General features: G+C 34.7%; 1 protein-coding gene across 1 annotated transcript in view; it reads left to right on the forward strand.

Annotated features, from left to right (window-relative positions):
• SBF2 (SET binding factor 2) overlaps positions 1 to 21,832 on the forward strand; it is a 481,484-nt gene that overhangs the window by 215,166 nt on the left and 244,486 nt on the right. Inside the window, exons 4-6 of the mRNA XM_057553258.1 lie at positions 13,246 to 13,368; positions 14,680 to 14,790; positions 16,445 to 16,550. Coding sequence (XP_057409241.1) covers positions 13,246 to 13,368; positions 14,680 to 14,790; positions 16,445 to 16,550 — 340 coding nt within the window. The remainder of the gene's footprint in view (positions 1 to 13,245; positions 13,369 to 14,679; positions 14,791 to 16,444; positions 16,551 to 21,832) is intronic.

Raw genomic sequence — 21,832 nt, forward strand, 5'->3', positions numbered from 1 at the left:
ATTACAAGAAGAGAACCGGAAAATTTACAAATATGTGGAGGTTAAACAACATACTACTGAATGGGTCAAAGAATAAACTAAATGGAATAAAAAAATACCTTAAGACAAATGAAAATGCAAATACAGCATACCAAAATTTATTGGCTAAAGCAAAAGCAAAAGCAGATATAAGGGGGAAATTTATAGTGATTAACACCTACATTAAGAAAAGAGTAAAATCTCAAATAAGCAACTTAAGTTTACACCTGAAGGAGCTAGAAGAAGAAGAACAAACTAAGCCCAAAATTAATAGAATGAAGGAAATAACAAATATCAGAGTGGAAATAAATGAAACAGAGTAAAAAGACAATAGAAGAAAAATCAGTGAAACAAAGAGTTGTTTTTTTTTTGAAAAGATAAATCGACAAACCTTTAGCTATACTCAGCAGGATAAAAAGGGAAAGGACTCAAATAAAATTAGAAATGAAAGAGGAAATGTTAGATTTGATACCACAAAAATACAAAGGCTCATAAGAATACTGTGAAAAAATACACACCAACAAATTGGACAGCCTAGAAGAAGTGAATAAATTCCTACTAACATACAACCTACCAAGTCTGAATCATGAAGAAATATAAAATATGAACAGAGCAATAGTAGTAAAGATATTGAATTGGTAATCAAAAACGTCCTACCAAGGAAAAATCGAGGACCAGATGGCTTTACTTGTCAATTCTGCTACGCATTTAAAGAAGAATGAATAACAATCCTTCTCAAATTCTTCCCCCCCCAAAAAAAGAGAAGAGGAGGAAACACCTTCAAACTCATTTTACAAGGACAGCATTACACTGATACCAAAGACAGACATGGGCACTACAAGAAAAGGAAACTACAGGCCCTGATGAACATAGATGCAAAAATTCTCAACAAAATAAAGGCAAACCAAATTCAGCAATACATTAAAAGGATCATACACCATGATCAAGTGGGATTTATTCCTGGATGCAGGGTTCAACATATGCAGATCAATGAATGTGATCCACCACATTAACAAAATAAAAGGATGAAATTCATATGATCTTCTTAATTGATGCAGAGAGATCTGTCAAAATTCAACATCCATTCATGATAAAACTCTCAACAAACTGGGTATAGAGTGAACATACTTAAGCATCATAAAGGCCCTTTATGACAAGTCCACAGCTCACATCATACTCAGTGGTGAAAAGCTGAAAGTTTTTCCTCTAAGATCCAGTACTAGTCAAGAACGCCCACTCTTGCTACTGTTATTCAACATAGTATTGGATGTCCTAGCTAAAAGAATTTGTCAAGAAAAAGAAATATAAGCCATTCAAATCAGAAAGGAAGAAATAAAACTGTCTCTATTTGTTGATGACATGATATTATATATAAAAAATCCTAAAGACTACCAAAAAACTGTTAGCACTAATAAAGGAATTATGTAAAGTCGCAGGATACAAAATTGATAAACAAAAATCAATTGAGTTCCTATACACTAACAACAAATTATCAGGAAGAGAAATTAAGAATATAGTCCTATTTATAATTGCATGAAAAAGAATAAATACCTGGGTATAACTTTACCAAGGAGGTAAAAGATCTGTATCCTGAAAACTGTGTAAGACATTAATGAAAGAAATTGAAGAAGACACATATAAATGGAAAGATACCCCATGCTAATGGATTGGAAGACTTAATAATGTTGAAATGTCCATACAGCTCTAAGAAATTTACAGATATGGTGCAGTCCCTATCGAAAGTCCAGTGGCATATTTCATAGAAATAAAACAAAGAATCCTAAAACTCATATGGAGCCACAAAATACTCTGAATCGCCAAAGTATTCTTGAGAAAGAAGGTTAAAGGTGGAGTCACACTTCCTAATATCAAAGTGTATTACAAAATTTTATTAATCAAACCATATGGTATTGGCATAACAACAGACATGTAGATCAATAAAACAGAATACAGAGCCCGGAAAATAAACCCATGTGTATGTAGTCAATTAATTTGCAACAGAGGAGCCAAGGATATACAGTGGCGAAAAGATAGTCTATTTGATAAATGGTGTTTGGAAAATTAGACAGCTATATGCAAAAACAAACAAAAAAACAGGATCCCTATCTTACACCATACACAACAATAAGTTCAAAATGGATTAAAGATTTGAAAGTAAGTCCTGAAACCAAGTAAGTTCTAAAAGAAAACTTAAGGGGTGAGCTCCTTAACAAAGGTCTTGCCAGTGACTTTTGGCAAAAATAAGTGGGACTGCGTGAAACTAAAAGCCTTCTGCACAGCAAAGGAAACTATCAACAAAATCAAAAAGCAACCTGCTGAATGGGAGAAGATATTTGCAAACCACATATCTGTTAAGAGGTTAATATCTGAAATATATAAAGAACTCATGCAACTCAATAGCAAAAAACCAAACAATCCAATTTTTAAATGGGAAAGGACTTGAATAGACATTTTCCCAAAGAAGTCACACAACAGGTACATGAAAAGATGCTCAACGTCACTAATCAGGGAAATGGAAATCAACACCATAATGAGATATCACCTCATACCTGTTAGAATGGCAATTTTCAAAAAGATAAGAGGTAACAAGTGTAGTCAAGGCTGTAGATAGAAGGGAACCCTTGTGAACTGTTGGTGGAAATGTGAACTGGTGCAACCACTATGGAAAATGGTATGGAGGTTCTTAAAAAAATTAAAAATAGAACTGCCTTATGATCCAGCAATCCCACTTCTGGGTATGTATCCAAAGGAAATGAAAACAGGGTATCAAAGAGTTATTTGCACTCCCATGTTCATTGCAGCATTATTCACAATAGCCAAGATATGGCAACAAGCTAAGTGTCCATCAACGGTTGAACGGATAAAGATGTTTTATATACATGCATACATACATATGAACACACACATATATATTTCATACATACATACACACAGTGGAATATTCAGTCATAAGAAAGAAGGAAATCCTACTGTTCATAACAACATGGATGGTTATGCTAAGTGAAATAAGTCAGAGGATGACAAATACTGTATGGTATCATTTATATGTAGAATCTTAACAACAACAACAACAAAAAAGTCAAACTCAAGAGAGATAGAGAGTGGAATAGTGGTCACCAGGGGCTGAAGCTTTCAAGAAATAGGGAGAGGTTGGTAAAATAATACAGACTTTCAGCTATAAGATTAATAAGGTCTGAGGATCTCTGGTAAAACATGATGACTACAGTTGATAGCACTGTATTGTATGATTGAAATTTACTAAGAGCGTAGATCTTAAATGTTTTCATCTCCCCCCACACACACAAAAAAAGTATCTAAGGTGATGGATGTATTAATTAACTAGATGGAGGATACCTTTAACAGTGTATCCATACGTCATATCACTACTCTAAATATCTTAAAATGTTGTCAATTATACCTCTATAAACCTGATTAAAAAAAGACAATTTAGCAGGTGTAAAGAGATTCTAGGAAGCCCAATTAAACTTACAGAAATCAATACAGGATGACATTATAGCAGGCATTTTTGGAGAGGTTCTAGGAATTCTTGGATATTTTTCAAACTTTTCATTTGGAAATAATTTCAAACTTACAGAAAAGTTACAAGAATATTGCAAACATCTATATACCCTTTACCTATATTTGCCCATTTAAAATATTTTGTCCCATTTCTTTATTATCATAGATATTAATTCTCTTTAATAGACCCCTCTCTCCTTCCCTTACTCCCTCTTTCTCCTTACACACACACATACACACACACACACAGAAATTTTTTTCTGAACTATTTGAGACAAATTTGTGTGCATCATTTCCCTTTGCCCTAAAGTCTTCAGTGTATGTTTCATAGGAATAAGTATTTTCTTATGTAAACATAGTATGGTTATCAATATCAGAAAATCAATATCAATACTATACCTTTATCTCATCTACCATCCATTCAATTTTGTCATTTGACCTAATGCTCTTTATGCTCCCCCCCCCACCTTTTGGTCCTCCAGTACAGGATGTAATTTAAAATTCTGTATTGCATTTAATTATCTTTTGTCTGTCTTCATCTGGAATAGTTGCTCAGCCTTTGACATTTTCAAATAATGCAGGTCCCAATGCCCCGTTTAAATAGAATGCTTAATATTTTTTGTTTTTCTGATGTCTCTCACTTTAGATTCAGGTTATACATCAGTAATTAGATTACTACCAGCATTTGGACTACTAAGTGTATGTCCTACTAAGGGCACACATCTGTAAGTACACAATGTCTGTCTGCTACGCACCTGCCTTACTGATGCTGTTCTTTTTGAGTACCTAGTCTGGTGATTGTCAGATATCTCCATTGTATAGTTGCTATTTTTTTTTTTTCTTTGCTTGCAACTAATAAGCCATGAGTGGTAAGATACTTTAAGACTATGCAGGGCTTCCCTGGTGGCGCAGTGGTTGAGAATCTGCCTGCCAATGTAGGGGACACGGGTTCGAGCCCTGGTCTGGGAAGATCCCACATGCCACGGAGCAGCTGGGCCCGTGAGCCACAACTACTGAGCCTGCGCGTCTGGAGCCTGTGCCCCGTAACGGGAGGGGCCGCGATAGTGAAAGGCCCGCGCACCGCGATGAAGAGTGGCCCCCGCTTGCCGCAACTAGAGAAAGCCCTCGCACGAACCGAAGACCCAACACAGCCAAAAATAAATAAATAAATAAAGTAGCTAAAAAAAAAAACAAAAAGACTATGCAAATATTCTATTACTCATTAATTATCCCCCCTGCCAGATTCAGCATTTAGTGATGATTCTTGCCTGTGCCAATTTTTATTATGATGGTTGCAAAATGATTATTTTCCAACTATGCACACTCTCTACCTGTACCTTTACCAGTCAGCAGTTGACATTTTACGTTTTCTGTCTTGTCGATCTATGTGAGTTATAGATTCATGTATTCCAGTTTCTTTTTTCTTCAGTAGTATATAATTAATGGTTTCCACTGTTTTAATGCCCAGATTGTTCAGGATTTGACCAGTGGGCAACCCTTCAGAGTGGTTCCTGTGTTCTCTTGACAAGCCCCATCAAGGGTTTTTCTAGCATTTTTAAACTTTCTTTCATAACAAGCTGATCCAGGATCATCTTTTTCCTTCCCTTCCTCAGCCTTGAAATCAGCCAATTCTCCAAGGAGCCCTGGCTCATTTGAGTAGGGAATAATATTAAAAACCAAGATTAGGGTTCTTGTATATTTGGAATCAATGTTTCAAAATTATTTTTCTTTTTAGCTCAGATATTTTCCTATTTGCCATTCTAACTGGACCAAAACATTGTAATTTATTTAGTATTTACAATCACCTTACAGAAAGTTAGAGTCTGTTTCATATGAGTTTTTTAAGATTCTGAAAATGTAAATAAGTTATAAGAGTTCTAGCTCCTATATAAGTTCACTTAGGTAGTAGACGCTAGCCAGAATTATGTAACAGCTTTTCTGTGTGAAGAACAGAGAGATAATATCTTTTGGAATTGGTCCAAAAAATGGTAAAAACAATGAGGTAATATTTGAAAAAGATAATATTAAAGCCCAGATGATGTTCCTTTCTAGGTCATCATTAATGTTGTTCCCGTTTTCATTGTGAACAGTTAATTATGTACTTTTAAAAAAATGTGTTTTTCTTTTATTTTTGGATCATATCATCAATTCAAAAATAGATCTTTTAATTCTCATTTGGTGTGAATTACTTCATACCAAATATACTATGACACATTATTTGGAAGTCTAAAGAAGAGGAACTTAGGGATACAAACTATCCAAAGTATAATTGTGCAACTTTAAAAATGTTGGCTCTTATCTCTCTAAGATACAGTAACACTGTCAAAAATCACAAGCATTAAACTTTTGATAACATATTCCCAGAATTATCCAACTAGGCAATGTGATTATAAAATTTTTTAAGTAATCAGTAAAATATGATAGATGTGAGGTTGCTTTATATGACTTACCTTAAAAAATGATAGACCTGTCTAAATTTTTTATTTAGTTGTATCACTTTGGAGTCTTTTAATGTGTTTGTAAACGTGTTTATGAACCAATAATGATGCAGTTCAGACAAAAGACATTTTGTTATGTTAGCAAACGAAATGTGATCAGAGAAAAGGGGTGAAATGAATGAATGTACTTCGGAATAACATTGACATATAGTAGGTACACAAGGAAGGTTTTATTTTCATTTTTTATTATGGAAATTCTGAAACAAATAGAAAATTTAAGTGAGTAGTATAATAAATCCCATTACACTTGACCCAGCTTTAAAAATTATGAGCATTTTGTCAATCTTTTAAAATCTAAATCCTTGATTTTTTTTTTTTTAGGGAGAGACATTTAAAAGCAAACCCCAGACACCATATTTCACCTGCAAATATTTTAGTATGTATCTCTAACTGGTAAAGACTTCTTTAGATTACCAATCTGCCATTATAATTTTTAACAAAATTAATTATAATTTTGAATAACCCCTTAATATTATCTAATATCCAACTTACATATTTTTAAATTTAAAAAAATTGTCTCAAAAATATCTTGGTTTATTCAAACAAGTTCCACACATTGTATTTGGTTGATATTTCTTAACTTCTTTCTGTAATAGTCCCTCTTCTGGGGGTGGTAGAAGAACTGGGTCATTTGTCCCAGTTCTATGGAATCCTCTATATTCTGGATTTGGCTGATTAATTCTCCATGTTATTTTTTAACTTGTACCTCTACTCTCTATAGTTTCCATAAAGTAATATTTAGATCTAGAGGCTTAATTGATTCACATTCAATTTTTAAAGCAAAGATTGTACTGTACTTCCTATTGTGTTACATCAAGATGAACTTATTTTCTGGTTGTTCTACTTTTAGTAATTTATGATTGATTTGTGGGTTTGGGGTAGTGCCAGCCTTTCACTTAATAGTTTGGGATCTATTGATGATCATTGCCTAAATACATTATTTCAGTAGGAATTGCAAAAGGTAATTTCCTCATTCTATTATTCCTTCTGCATTTATTGACTGAAATTCAACTATTAAAAAGAGATTTCATTGACCACAGTTTGATAGAGAAGACAATTGTTTCCCCTTATTTTTAAAAATTTTCAAAGTAGTAGATTGGTACCCTAGCAATCTTCAGTAGTGACCAATTAAAAAATTATCATTATGAACTCATGGATTTTTGTGTATTTGTTGAGTTTCAATCAGCTGTGATTTTTATGTATTTTGATTCTGTTAGTCTTTGACAGATTCTTTACTTTTTGACTAAGATGAATAGTTTCATTTTGTACATTTTTCTGGCCCAAATATAGAATGTCATTTCTCCAGGGAGTCCTGGTTCCCTTAACTAGAAAATAGTATTTAATAAGTTCTTGATTGTATAAATGAATTATTAACACTGGTATGATGCTTAGTACAGTGTCTGGCATGTAGAATATATGTTACAGTTATTGTTTTCTTTTATATTCTCATATTAATTAGCCTAGAACTGTGGTTCTTAGAGTGCAGTCCCTGGATCAGCAGTATCAGTATCACTGGGGACTTTCTTAGAAATGTCAATTCTCAGACCTACTGAATCAGAAATTTTAGGGGTGAGACCCAAAAATATATTTTAGCAAGCCCTCAGTGATTTTGTTGCACACTGAAGTGTGAGAACCACTGGTCCAGAGTAGAAGTTCCTAACTCATCTGGTGAGAATGGGCCACAGGCATGCTGAATATTTTCTTAGGGCAGCTGTAAAGCACCCTAGCTCCCAGCAGTCTTGTCCATTTTCTCATCTTTTCAAATCTTATTTTACTTTATGAAATATGAGAATTAATGAAACAGATGTTAATTATAATAATATATTTATGAAATAAACATTGTATTAACCTAGCCTCCTAAGGATACAGAACACAGGAATATATACATATTTCAGTTTCATACACTTTCTGTCCTAAAATAGCTTGTGACAGCCTTTCTCAGCATGTGTTCCATAGGGCACTAGGTCCTCTCGATGCTCTGTAATAAACAGGGTTTCAGTGGTCCAGTAAGTTGGAGAAATAATTTATATTATATCTCCTTTGCTTGGCATTGTAGAAATAATATTTGCATATCAAAGTCCGAAAAATCCTGCAGTAAAGAAACCTTTTTTTTTTTTTTTTTTTTTAAAGGATTTTCTTATTTATTTATTTATTTATTTATTTATTTTTGGCTGTGTTGGGTCTTCGGTTCGTGCGAGGGCTTTCTCCAGTTGCGGCAAGCGGGGGCCACTCTTCATCGCGGTGCGGGGACCGCTCTTCATCGCGGTGCGCGGGCCTTTCTCTATCGCGGCCCCTCCCGTCACGGGGCACAGGCTCCAGACGCGCAGGCTCAGCAATTGTGGCTCACGGGCCCAGCTGCTCCGTGGCATGTGGGATCTTCCCAGACCAGGGCTCGAACCCGTGTCCCCTGCATTAGCAGGCAGATTCTCAACCACTGCGCCACCAGGGAAGCCCAAGAAACCTTTTTAACTTGGCTTTAACTTACTGTTTCCAAAATGTTTGATTAGGAGATCTTTTTTGCTAAGCAGTATCTGTTAGCTTCCAGCAGAAAACACTTGGAAAATGCTGCCTTATGAGTATATTTTTTTAAAAAAATTACGGACTATGCGCCACTTAAAAATACGGAGCTTTCTGGGTGAATATATAGGAACCCTACAAATGAATTTGTCCTACCTTTGGAATACTGTAGCACACAGGAGCTGCTGAAGGGGGAAATATCAGGATATTCTCTTTGCTAGAGGTAAACTGGATTCTGAAGACTAGTGGCCTGATTTGTCTGAAGCCTTGTTATCCTAAAATTTGTATGTTTCATGTAGTCATTATTTTCCAGACCAATGCAAGGATAAACTAGGTTTTGTCATATAGACGTGTCAACATGATTAAGGGATTATTTGGCAAGAAATGAAGAAGTTTGCTGGGGGAACTGTAGACCTTACAGAATTTTGCAACTACTTAAAACTTTTTTATTTCCAATTTTGGAAAATCTTAAAGTCTTTAAATTGCTTAACTGAGGCAACTCTATATAATGGTACACTGTAATAAATTACTTACTTTTCAAAAAGGAAATGCAGAACTGGAAGTTTTTTACTTGCATAATTCCTTTCATCCTCCTTCTAAAATGAGTGTTTAACAAAATTTTGTAGGGAGAATTAGTATGAAACAGTGTTGTTGAAAATGAACTTAGCACAGATGATATTGGATGCAACTAGTCTTTTCAAGGTAGAAGAGACAGGAATCAAGCATCAGGAGTACAACAGAGATGAGACTGAAGTATTTGACCTGAGTGATAGGATAAGCTTCTTAAAGATTGTGCCTATCTGCTCTATGGAGTCATTCCATAAAGTCAGTATTCTAATAATTTTTAACATTTTGATCTTAGGATATGTTTATAAGGCAATAGTACTTTTAGGGCAGATTGCTATGGTGGGTACTAATTTATCCCATATTATTGAAGCATGAAGACTATGAGAGCTACATCGAATGTAAACTACATAGAAGCTGGGAATCCCACTAGCAGATGTGATCCGTACTAACAATAGGTAGAAAAAATATCAATAAATGGGCAAGTTGTGGCATGTGCTTATGATACGTATAAGAGATAAGGTCACATTATAAGTCAGTGTGAGGCAGTTCAGTAAACAGTATTTAAGGTAAATTTGTATCTTTAATGGGACCTACTAAAACTAAGGAATAATCTTAGCTTAGAAGAAGGCTTGTAAATATTGTTCAATGAGATAAAATACGTGAAAATGTTTTATACTATAAAATGTTAAATTTCCAATCATTATTACAATATCTATTACATTTGTATCCTGTGTTTTTGATTTCCTGCTTATTGTTAAGTTTCTCACATCTTTTCGACATGTGAAAATCTGTCATTGTATAATGCAAAACAAAGTTAGTATCACTACATAGTTATTACACAAAAGGTATTCTAGCAGCTATAAAGAAGAGGCACTATTCCCTTACATGATAGATTACTTATTGAAAAATTTAACCAAAACCACGTCATTACTATCTCCTGGAGTAAGCCTTATTATAAACAAGAATTTTTTTTTTTTTTTTAATCACAGCTGTACATTTTGGTTTGAAAAAAGGAATATGAACTTTCTCTAAACTTGGGACATTGTATTCTTACAGGAGAGCTATTGGAATTAAGAATAACAGCATCTTATGATTTATAGCACATTTACGAAGTAAAGGTCAAAATCTATAATAAAAAGTGATGTAAAGACTATGGCTGAGTCCCTTTGCTGTGCACCTGAAGCTATCACACCATTGTTAATCAGCTATACTCCAATATAAAATAAAAAGTTAAAAAGAGATGTAAAGAAAAATGGAATTGGGCTTCCCTGGTGGTGCAGTGGTTAAGAATCTGCCTGCCAATGCAGGGGACACAGGTTCAAGCCCTGGTCTGGGAAGATCCCACATGCCACGGAGCAACTAAGCCCTGCACTCTAGAGCCTGCGAGCCACTACTGAGCCCGCCTGCCACAACTACTGAAGCCCGTGCACCTAGAGCCCGTGCTCTGCAACAAGGGAAACCACCGCAATGAGAAGCCCACACACCGCAATGAAGAGTAGCCCCCGCTCGGGGCAACTGGAGAAAGCCCGCATGCAGCAATGAAGACCCAAAGCAGCCAAAAATAAAATAAAGAAAAAAAATTTTTTTAATTAAAAAAAAAAGAAAAATGGAATTGTTTTTATTTAATATTGATTAACATTATATCGGACCTTTTTTCTTTCTTGTTAATAATTATTCCAGTTAGTGAATATTTAATAAAAGGATAGCTTTAAACAATGACCAATGCATTCTATTTTATGTTTAGGTTAATGCAGGTTAATGGTCATTTATATGAAATGGTTATGCACTTACTCAAGCTGACTTCTCACGGTACTCTAGGGCATGTATCACAGTCTCATAAAACTGTGGATAGCTTTATCTCTTTCAGGAATTTCACTCATTCTTTTGTCCTGAAAGGACAAAATTTCTTAGTAATCCGTAAAGAATATGATTCATTAAGTGTGGAAATCTTTGGTAAATTCATATTCATCACATTTTTATTATTTCTAAGAATTCCAGGAACCACCCAACCTAATTTTAGCTTTTGCTTTGTAACAAATGAAAATCTTTCAAGAGCATATGGATCTTATCACACATAATAAAAAGTAAACAGATATTTCCCTTTGGATGTGTGCATTCCATAGACATCTAATAGTTGGTTATATTTCACTGTATAGAAACTATACGGGCTCCAAAGGAGATAGAAATACAGTTCTTGGCCTCCACAAGTAGGGGGAAAAACCTTCCCTTGGTAGAATACCCAGAAAACTAGTCTAAGAAAATTCATTCCTGCATGAATGCAGTGAACAAATATTAAGTAAGTATCAACTATGTGGCCAGCTCTTGGTTTAGTAACCGGGAAATTACCAGTGAACAAAACAGAAATCCTGGTCTTTGTGGAGCACATTCTAGTGGAGGAGATAAACAAACCAGAAAACAAAGATTAGTGAAATAGATAATATGTTGTCATGCCATGGAGAAAAATAAAATATATTTTATTTTTATTAAGGAAGGGGATATAGGGAGTGTTAGGGCATTGCATTTTCAAGTAGGGTGCCAACAGAGGCTTAACAGAGCAGAAGTTTGCTTGAATGAAGACCTAAGGGAGATGAGGGAATTATTTATTGTATCTATTCCAGGCAAAGGAATAACAAAGTGCTTGAGACCCTTATGTGGGAGCATGCCCAGCATGTTTGAGGAGCAGCAAGGAAGCAAAGTGGGGCTAAAGAGGAACAGAGGAGACTAAAGGAAGCTGTTAAAATAACCCAGACAAGTGATGATAGTGGCTCACAGTACTGTGGTAGCAGTGGAGGTGGTGAGAAATCAGGACTGCCGACAGTTTGGATACGGGTTATGAAAGAGGGGAATCAGGATTTTTGATTTGCTAAATGGGAGGATAGAATTTCCATTAACTGAGATAGGGAATACTGCAGGAGGAGTGGAGTTTGGGAAGAAAGATTGGAGCTGTATTTTGGACATGTTTGAGATACCTATTAGTCATCTAAGTGGCGAGGTCAAGCAGGCAGTTGGATATGGCATTTTGTGGCATTTGGGAGAGAGATTTGGCAGGAGAGATAAGTATGAGCAAATGTGTGATATGTTGATGAACTGTGCTAAGAATTAATAGTAGGAGAAAAATCAGTAAAGGAAAGGCTTCAGTAAGGAAGATAATTCCTAAGCTGGACCTTCGATTAATGGAAAAGAAAGAGAAGAGGATTCTAGTTAGGGAAAATGTCCTAGCATCTTAGAATATCATATAGAAATAAATCTGGATACTTTACTACCTTGGTTTTTTTTTTTCTTTTCACTTGGAACTTTTATAGTGCGTCATATAGTATAATGGAACAATAGGTGCACAGGAAATATTTGTTGACTAATAAATGAGAATAATATTTTTCAAAGTTTATTTTATTAACGAGTATTTAATCACTGAACACTTAGGGTTTTAAAAAAAATTCTAGTTATTTTTATTGTGCTAAAATATGCATAACATAAGCTTTACCATTTCAACCATTTTTAAGTGTACAGTTCAGTGGCACTAGGTACATTCTGAAACTCAGTTTTGTGTATAAAAATATCCTCTGTTTTCAAAAACTCAACATTGTTGCTTCTGAGCAAAAAGAATTTAGAGCTGATTGGGCTTTACTTCTAAGAGCAATGAGTATTCTGCAACATAATCCTAAATGATTATCGCTTTTGTTTGAAAGATTGGGAGAAGTCCAAAAAGCAAAAATGAAAAGTAGTGTCTTACTTCTAAAACAGATTTTTTCTTTCCTTGAAAACTGAATTTCCATTAAGTGAGTGTCATTTCTATTTGTATGGGTCACTAATGAATGTGTCTTATTTACCTTTGATTACTGGTACCTCACACAGAAACCAAATGCTCAAATAAAATTGTGGTATATATCTGGAGCTTAAGGAGTTTTCAAAAATGAAATAAGTATGCCCTGTGTCATAATTTCTTTGCCTACTTTCTTCTCAGATTCCTCTCAAAGTATGTTTATTTTTAGTTTGAGTTTTGTAAATTATATTTTGTAATTAATTTTGGATTTTGTAAATTACGTGAAAGTGTGTGATATGTCTATATTTTGTGAGTTATAAACCTAGGAAATTGTCCATCTGCTGATTACACTGTCTCTTTCTTTAGGGAACAAAGAAAGATGAGATTGAAGGTGAAGTGGAAGTGTCTGGTTTAATTCAGCCTGCAGAAGTGTTTGCTCCCAAAAGCCTGGTGTTGGTATCCAGATTAGATTATCCAGAAATTTTTAGGGTAAAGAACTCATAGTTGTCATTATTGATTTGTATTATTATATAAATCTATTTTGAGTGAACCACAGTAACAAATTCTTTGTATCTAAAATATCTTTAAATTGATTAGGAATTCATCAATAAAATAAAATTACTGTGAACAGAAGAAATGTATTTCATGTTGGATAAAATAAGTACCTGAGTAAGTTAATATGACTATTTAAACTTCTAAGGATGTAGTGTTTGTTTTAAAATAGGTCCCATCTTTACTGACTCCAAAATTTATGGATCCTAAAGAAATCATTTGATTACCTGTATCAAATTTAAAATGCACTAGTAATATAACAACTTAGTGTATTTTTATTGATCTTCTTTTTAGGAGTCCAGGTTCAAGGAAATAGGATAAGTATTTGTGATTTCAAATAGTTGTGATCATACTGCTATCAATATAGCTTTAAAATATTGTTTACTTCCAGATATTTTATTTTTTTAGATAGTTAGAATTTGCAAATGTAGATTAAAAATTTACTTTAGTTATAAATACATTTAAGCTTTGCAAGAAGAGGGCTTATTTTTATTTCAGTTGCTATCTTTAATAATAGTAATGTTGACCATTGTCCAGAGTCACAGATCTTCTTTGGAAGGTATAAACTATACCTTAAAATTTCTCAAGGATTTGGGAAATTGATACATAATTTCTGGAAAACTTTTTCATATTGTTGAGATTATATATATTCTTAGTGTCAAGATTTCAATGATAGTGGCTAACTCCTAACAGATACTAATTTTTTAGTTATAAGTTTTAATAAACTGAGAGATTCATATGATTACATTTTATCTTCCATTTTACCACCTACCTTCTTCTGAGCTTAAAGTGTTAATCATATCTTGTCTCTATTTTGCTATTCTTTGTAATAATTCATATAAGTCAAGTTTTTCTGTAGAATAAATGTTCTGAATTTATAAGAATCACAAAACAAGATAAAGTTTCTAAGTTTTTATCTTGAAATTTGGGGTTCTGCAAAATAAGTTGAGACAGAAACAGTTTTAAGCCCTACAAATTTGCTAGAGTGGTTATCTAAGCACAAACACCTGTTTTACAAATTATGGATTTCTGCTTTTTATAAACTCATCTCAAAAGCTCATTTAGAGCTTCTGGTTCTGGAGGAAAATTTAATAAACTTAATAACATTTGCTGCTTAAAATTTATTCCATGGTCACTGTAGAATCTACTAGGTTCAAAGGGAAATTTTCCTGGAAGCAGATGTCACAACAATTTATTTTTAGTGCTTGCTTTTTCCATGAAATAACTACATGCATCTTTTCTTTGCAGGCTTGCCTGGGTTTGATCTATACTGTATATGTGGACAGTCTGAATGTCTCCTTGGAAAGTCTCATTGCAAACCTGTGTGCGTGTCTTGTCCCAGCGGCTGGAGGGTCTCAGGTAAATAGAATAAAAAGGGAGATGAAGAGGGCCTGCTTCTCTTCTCCTCTCCTCCAGTAAATTTAATTTATGAAGAAAAGGAAAAAGAGAATTCTTTAAATATTTTCGTTTTAAAGAGGATCTTAGTTTAATTAAGCATTGTCCCTATGGTCTGCCTTCTAGAGACTCAAGATTCCATTCTTAGGTCATAGGGTTAATTTTAACATAGGGTTCACCTTTCACATAGCATAGTTAGAAGTCATATTCTGTGTAACTTGAACTCTAGCTTACGCTTTCTTGGAAATACACTTTTTTAAGTTGAACTTCAAATGTGTTCTTTGTACCTTTATTATTCCTCTGTATGGTTACGCCTCATTAACTTAAAATTTTTTTCAGTGATAAAAATTAGGAGGTAACATTAAGAAAACTTTTAATATAATTCATTGTAACATTATAACTACTTCTGGATAGATTAATTCATTTCTTCATTTCCCTGGATAAAAGCAATTGTAGTCCTAAAACCATTTTGTATGTTGTGTGTAATCTTTAATAGAATAGCTTGCATTTAAGCTTCAAAAGAGGAGCGCTTATTTTTCTCATCTCAGTTTGCTACCTTTAGTAATGATAATGTTGACCATTGTCCAAAATCACAGATCTTCTTTGGAAAATATAATCTATACCTTAAAATTTCCCAAGGATTTTGTCATAGATTGAGCCCGTGAGGACATTAAACTCCTCTACTGAAATAAAACTTTCTCAAAGTGGCATGTTTTTCATCTTCTGTATGTCCTGAAATTTTTATATTCATCTCTGAAGTAGAAAAATGAGAACTTCAGTTGCTATGACTTAATATTTCTAGGGAACTTTTTTTTTTTTAAGGCTCCTTTCCTTAAGTCCTAAAATTGATTAGCTGATCACTTATTTGCTTATTCTTATGTAATATTGAGGAAAAAGACAGCCCTCTAAAAATTACAGTTTTTTATCCTCAGTCTGATAGAGATGTTACTTATAGTAAAAATGGCATCTTTTTTCCGTGCCCTTTGCCTTTTTAGCTGTCTCCTGTCTTTCCTAGCATCTTTTGGTTGCTCTTAAGGTTTTTTTCCTCCTGCACTCTCCTGCCTCATTCTCCTATTTCTGCTACAAGAGCATAATATGAAATGTGAGTTTGGTCACGATTGGACCTAAACCTTAAAGCAGCCAAGTTGTTTTATGAGCCTTTACTATGATGGGAATTTTGTTGACATGATTTTATTTTATTTATTTTTTAATTTTAAAAACGTTTTTATTGTAGCTGCTAGAAATTTTTAAATTACATGCATGGTTCATATTACTATATTTCTTTTGTTTTTCCAGTTTTATTGACATATAACTGGCATATAAATGTTAGCTTTAATATTTTACTATTTTTTAGTTAAGTATTATTATCAGTGATTTGTGTATCTCATGATTACTAAATTTTCACCTTTCAACTACTGAATTTTCTTGTACCGTATCATTTGGACACAAAGTAACTTGAATGTTTTGGGCTGCATTATTGCCCTTCACGTCTGTTAATTGGATCTTATATGGTCATCATCTGCTTTAAATTTGAACTTCAAAGGGGTTTTTTTATCTTAAGAAAATGTCTGAAAAGAAATCATTTGTGGTGTGTGCGTGTTTTCCGCCCATTCTGCAGAAGCTGTTTTCCTTGGGTGCAGGAGATAGACAGCTGATCCAGACTCCCTTGCATGATAGTCTTCCTGTCACAGGCACTAGTGCGGCTCTCCTGTTCCAGCAATTGGGTATGTCTTCTTCTCCCATTTTCAGTGTTCTTATAAAAGCCTATGAAAAAAAGATTTATTTTAAGCCTACATCACCTGACCTAAATCAGGAAAATAAAAAGCAAACCATTAGATAACTGATATATAAAATATATAATTTTATGGGTTCTAATCTTAACTAGTATTCATTCTTTTTTAAAATTAACCCAGGCCCCTTTTGCTCTTAAGTCAATTAAGCTTTTAGAAAGTAAACATATTTTCTGTGCTTTAAAAGATGAATAGATAGTATATTTTGTTTTTCCTTAGATGAATTGCTTTTATAGAAACCTTGTCAGATAGAACTAAAAGTCCCATCCTTTTCATCCCATCACCTGTATCAGGACTTTAATTTTCTAGCAATGGCTAGGATGACGTATTAGGGGGAGGACACTAGAAAGTGCCCTCTGTACATTGGACAGCTCATACTTCATTAAAGGAGTAATATAACTTAAAAATGAGTATGTTTTAGACCAGTGCTGCCAGAGATTCCCACTTACTTTACCTCGTACTTATCCTTTATATGTACCTGTGTAAGAGTGTTCCACTCTCTTTGATTCAGTCTTTCTCATTGTTCTCCATCTGTGTTTGTCTTTTTCTAGTTGAATTGAAACCTCCTCTTTCCTGAGGCTCATAGTCTAGTTCTCCATAGAATTCTTAATTCCTTGCACAAAAATTCTACCTTCTTATTTCCCTCCTATCTCATGTTGAATTTTACTCCCTGCTTAACTCTGAAATTTGTCTCTCCTTTTTCTTTAGTGGCCGCATCCTAATTCTTCTGCTGTGACTTCAGTCAGTGAAATTTAGAAAGCCTTAGAAGAGACTAATGTAAATACAAGTAGAGTTTCTAGTATCCTAATAAAGATGAATGGTGACATCAACCCCAAAGTAGTAGTTCTCTATTACATCTGCCCCCACCTTAGGGGTTTAAACTCTCAAAAATTACATATTCCTTCTCTTCCTTCCTGAAAGTTTCTGCTCATTGAGTCATCTCAACCAAGTTCTAATTTAATTAAAGCTATTTTCCTTAATGTGTGAAATAGGTACTGTCTCCCTGGTGGCACTTACTTCTCTAAAGAATATCTTGTTGACTAAAACCTCCCTCCACAAACTTTTGGATATAATCTTAGGGGTTCATGGACTACCTACAGCCTGTCCATGGTCCCTCCTAATCACTGACTTAATTGATTTTAGCTAACCACTATTCACCTGACCTTTTTCAGTTAAGAGGGCCTGTATACCTCTCAAGGGTCAATCAAAGCAAAGGTTTACCATGAAGAGGAATAGAAGGATATGACACAAAATTTCACATTCCCAAATGCTACCATTGATCTTATACTTAATGAGTGCCTTATAAACCTCTCATGCTTTTACATTTTTACAACGATTTGAAGGGGAGGGCAGGGATTGTTACTGGCATTAATGCCCAGGACCCAGGGATATTAAACATTCTTCATGCATAATATATATGCACCAGAAGATTTTTTACCTCAAATACTAGTAGCACTCCTGATGAGAAAAACTGCTATAGATAAAGTATAAATTTATAAAACCTGGACCTCTCTTCCAGTAATGATGGCCTTTGTAATTCAGACTAACCCTCTTAACAATGAATACTAGGAAAGCTATACAAGTATAAACAACTTCTACTTGAAAGCATCAGAAGCAGTAAATAATGACCAAACCATGGTCCAAGAGAAGAAAAAAACCTAGAGAAGTGAACCAGACATTTGAGACCACTTTCTCCCAAGCATCTCTTGATTTTGAAAGAAGTTACTGAAAAACTGGTCTCTGTACTATTGATATCCAACGGCGAAGGGGAGAATAGGAGTTCAGATTTTACCAAGGGAAATTCCTTTACAAAGCTCTCTTGCTTTGAGTTGGGACCATAAAGGACCACATCCTGGGAGAGGGTAAATCACAAGCAGACAGTCCCCCTGAGGAACTGAAGTACAGCTTGAAATCATTTCAGTTCCTAGAAACAGATTAAAATGATCCTTAATGCTACTATCTTTAGCCTTATAGTAGGAGTAAAAGTAAATGCTTTCTGGAGCAAGATAACTGCATTCTAGGCCTCCAATATATCTACAGATTTTTACATGTATGCCCAGTACCCTCCAAAGAAGACATATAGATGGCCAAGAGCACATGAAAATATGTTTGACATCACTAGTTATTAGAGAAATTCAAATCAAAACTACAATGAAGTTTTACCTCGCACCTGTTAGAGTGGCAATCATCAAAAAATCTGTAAACAGTAAATGCTGGAGAGGGTGTGGAGAAAAGGGAATCCTCCTACACTTTTGGTGGGAATGAATGTAAATTGGTACAGCCACTATGGAGAACAGTATGGAGATTCCTTAAAAAACTAAAAGTAGAGCTACCATATGATCCAGCAATCCCACTCCAGGGCATATATCCAGAGAAAACCATAATTTGAAAAAGGATACAGGCACCCCAACGTTCATTGAAGCACTATTTACAATAGCCAGGACATGGAAGCAACCTAAATGTCCATCGACGGTGGAATGGATAAAGCAGATGTGGTACATATATACCATATATGTACCATATATACCAATATATGTGGTACATATATACCAATATTACTCAGCCATAAAAAAAGAACGAAATAATGCCATCTGCAGCAACGTGGATAGACCTAGAGATTGTCATACTGAGTGAAATAAGTCAGAAAAAGACAAATATCATATGATAACACTTACATGTGGAATCTAAAAAAATGGTACAAATGAACCTATTTACAAAAAAAATAGAGTCACAGATGTAGAAAACAAACTTATGGTTACTAAGGGGGAAAGGGGGAGAGATAAATTGGGAGATTGGGATTGACATATACACACTACTGTATATAAAAGATAACTAATAAGAACCTACTATATAGCACAGGGAACTCTGTTCAGTGCTCTGTAACAACCTATATGGGAATGGAGTCTAGAAGAGAGTGGATATATGTATATGTATGGCTGATTCACTTTACTGTACAGCAGAAACTAACACAACATTGTAAATCAACTATACTCCAATGAAAAAATTAATTTAACAAAATAAAGCATACCATCAAGTTAAAAAAAATAACCAGAAACATGAGGACTAAAGCTATCTGAAAGAAATGTAAAAGAAACCATAGACAATATAAAAGGCCCCCAGGGACACCAGAAGGTAGTTATCAGATATTAAAATAACTATGCTTAAATAGTGAAGGAGATGGACAGTCAAGAGTGAGAATTTAGGGAGTGACGTCAGTAAGATGGCACAATAGGAAGTCCCAGTCCTCGTTCTCCCACAGAAACATCAATTTAACAATTCTATACAGACCAAAAAACCTTTGTGAGAATTCCAGAAGCTACTTAAGAAGTTGTGGTACCCCAGTTGATCACAGAGCTGAGAATAGCTACATTGAAACGGTTAAGAAGAGCAAGTTCACTTTACCTGGTCAGCCTCACCCCCAAGCCAGCACAGCCAGCACTGGAAGAGAACGCCCAGCTTGCAGCTTCTCCTTGGGGGAAAGGGAAGGAGAAAAGTGGAGTGTCCGTCCAATGTTCCAGATTTACAAAGGGCTGCCCAAGGAACTGGTTTCTGTCTTGCCATATTCGGAGCACTGACAGAATTAGCATATTTTGGATGCCTGAGGGCCACTGCGAACAAAGAAGAATGAAGGGTGGCTTGCTGCGTTGGGAGAAGGTGCACAATCCCTTGGGAAGGAGGGAGAGGAACATTAGCATTCCAACTTTTCAGAGGGCTGCCTGAAGTGGAGGAATGGGAACTTTAGTTTACTGCTAATGGGAGTGTGAATGGGACAGCTACCTTGGAATACAGTTTGACTTTTTAAAAAAGTTAAATAAACCAAATAATCCAGCCATTTTACTCCTAGGCGTTTACTTAAGGAAAATGATAGCATTGTCCATAAAAAATATTTGTAAATGAATGGTCATATCCATATTTTTATAATAGTGAAAATCTTGAAACAAGCTTAGTGTCCATAAATGTAATGAATAATGGTTATGGTAATGGATAAATAATCTGTGGCATATCCATACAATGGAATACTACTAGGCATTATAAAGAAATGAATTGTTGATACATATTACCACATGGATTAATTTGAAAATAATTATACTCAATAAAAAAAAACAGACAAAAAAGAATGCATCCTGTATAATTCAGTTTCTCTAAAGTTCTAGAAAAGCTTCAAAAATAAATGAAAAAGAAATTATTGAAATAGAACATCATTTTACAACCCTCGCAGAAGAAAAACAGGCAGATATTATGTTCCTAACCTTGCCAGACACTACCTGTGTTTTGCCAGAGAGCTTAAATCTGATTCTGATCATAGGAAATACAGAAGATGGGGAACACATTGCCCCAAGAGACTACAGTTGTCAAAATCCAGGCTCTTGGAAACTATTGGTCAAATGTCCCAGGTTCTTTAACAAATAAATTATAAGGAATGGAGGAGGAACCTCTATATTAAAAGGGATTTGAGGGACTCCCCTGCCGGTCCAGTCATTAAGACTTCGTGCTTGCACTGCAGGGGGCGTGGGTTCAATCCCTGGTCAGGGAACTAAGATCCTGCATGCCACGCGGTGTGGCCAAAATTTTTTTTAAAAAAAGATATGAAACACATCCCATTTTTAATAGAGTGAGATTGAACTATAGTGTCTAGGGATGCACATTTGGGTGATGAGAATGTCTATAGGAGAAGTCAGGAAAATGGTTAATAAAGTCAGGATGCTGGTTACTTATGGCAGTAGAGAGGTGGTTGTGATTAGAGGCACATAGAAGGGGCTTCTAGGGCTGCTAGCAAAGTTCCTTCTTGACCTAGGTAGTGTTTGTAAGATAATTCATTAAGCTATACATTTGATTTGTATGCTTTTCTACATTTGTCCTTTATCTTACAATACAAATATTTAGAAAACTTGTACAACTATTTAACTCTTCATATGTACACCTTTTATTTTTTAAAAAAGTACAATGCTTGAACAAATTAGAGATTTTATCCTCAAACAACAGAAAGTCTAGAGATAGGCAGTACAGGACTGATATATTGATTCCTAAATGTCTTCAAGGGAGAGTATGGAAGTTCTACTCTGTGCTTTTTCCTTATTTATTAATAGGGAGTTTTCCGTGACTTGACTGGGAGCTTCAAGAACTGCCTTGTCTTATTATTCTTTGCATTCTGTATATCTGGCATAGTGCCTTGGGCACAGAAGGCATCAGTTTTTCTTGAATAAATTAATACACTA

This window comes from Balaenoptera acutorostrata, chromosome 9 (assembly GCF_949987535.1).
Source record: "Balaenoptera acutorostrata chromosome 9, mBalAcu1.1, whole genome shotgun sequence".
In the NCBI taxonomy this organism is placed as follows: Eukaryota; Metazoa; Chordata; class Mammalia; order Artiodactyla; family Balaenopteridae; genus Balaenoptera; species Balaenoptera acutorostrata.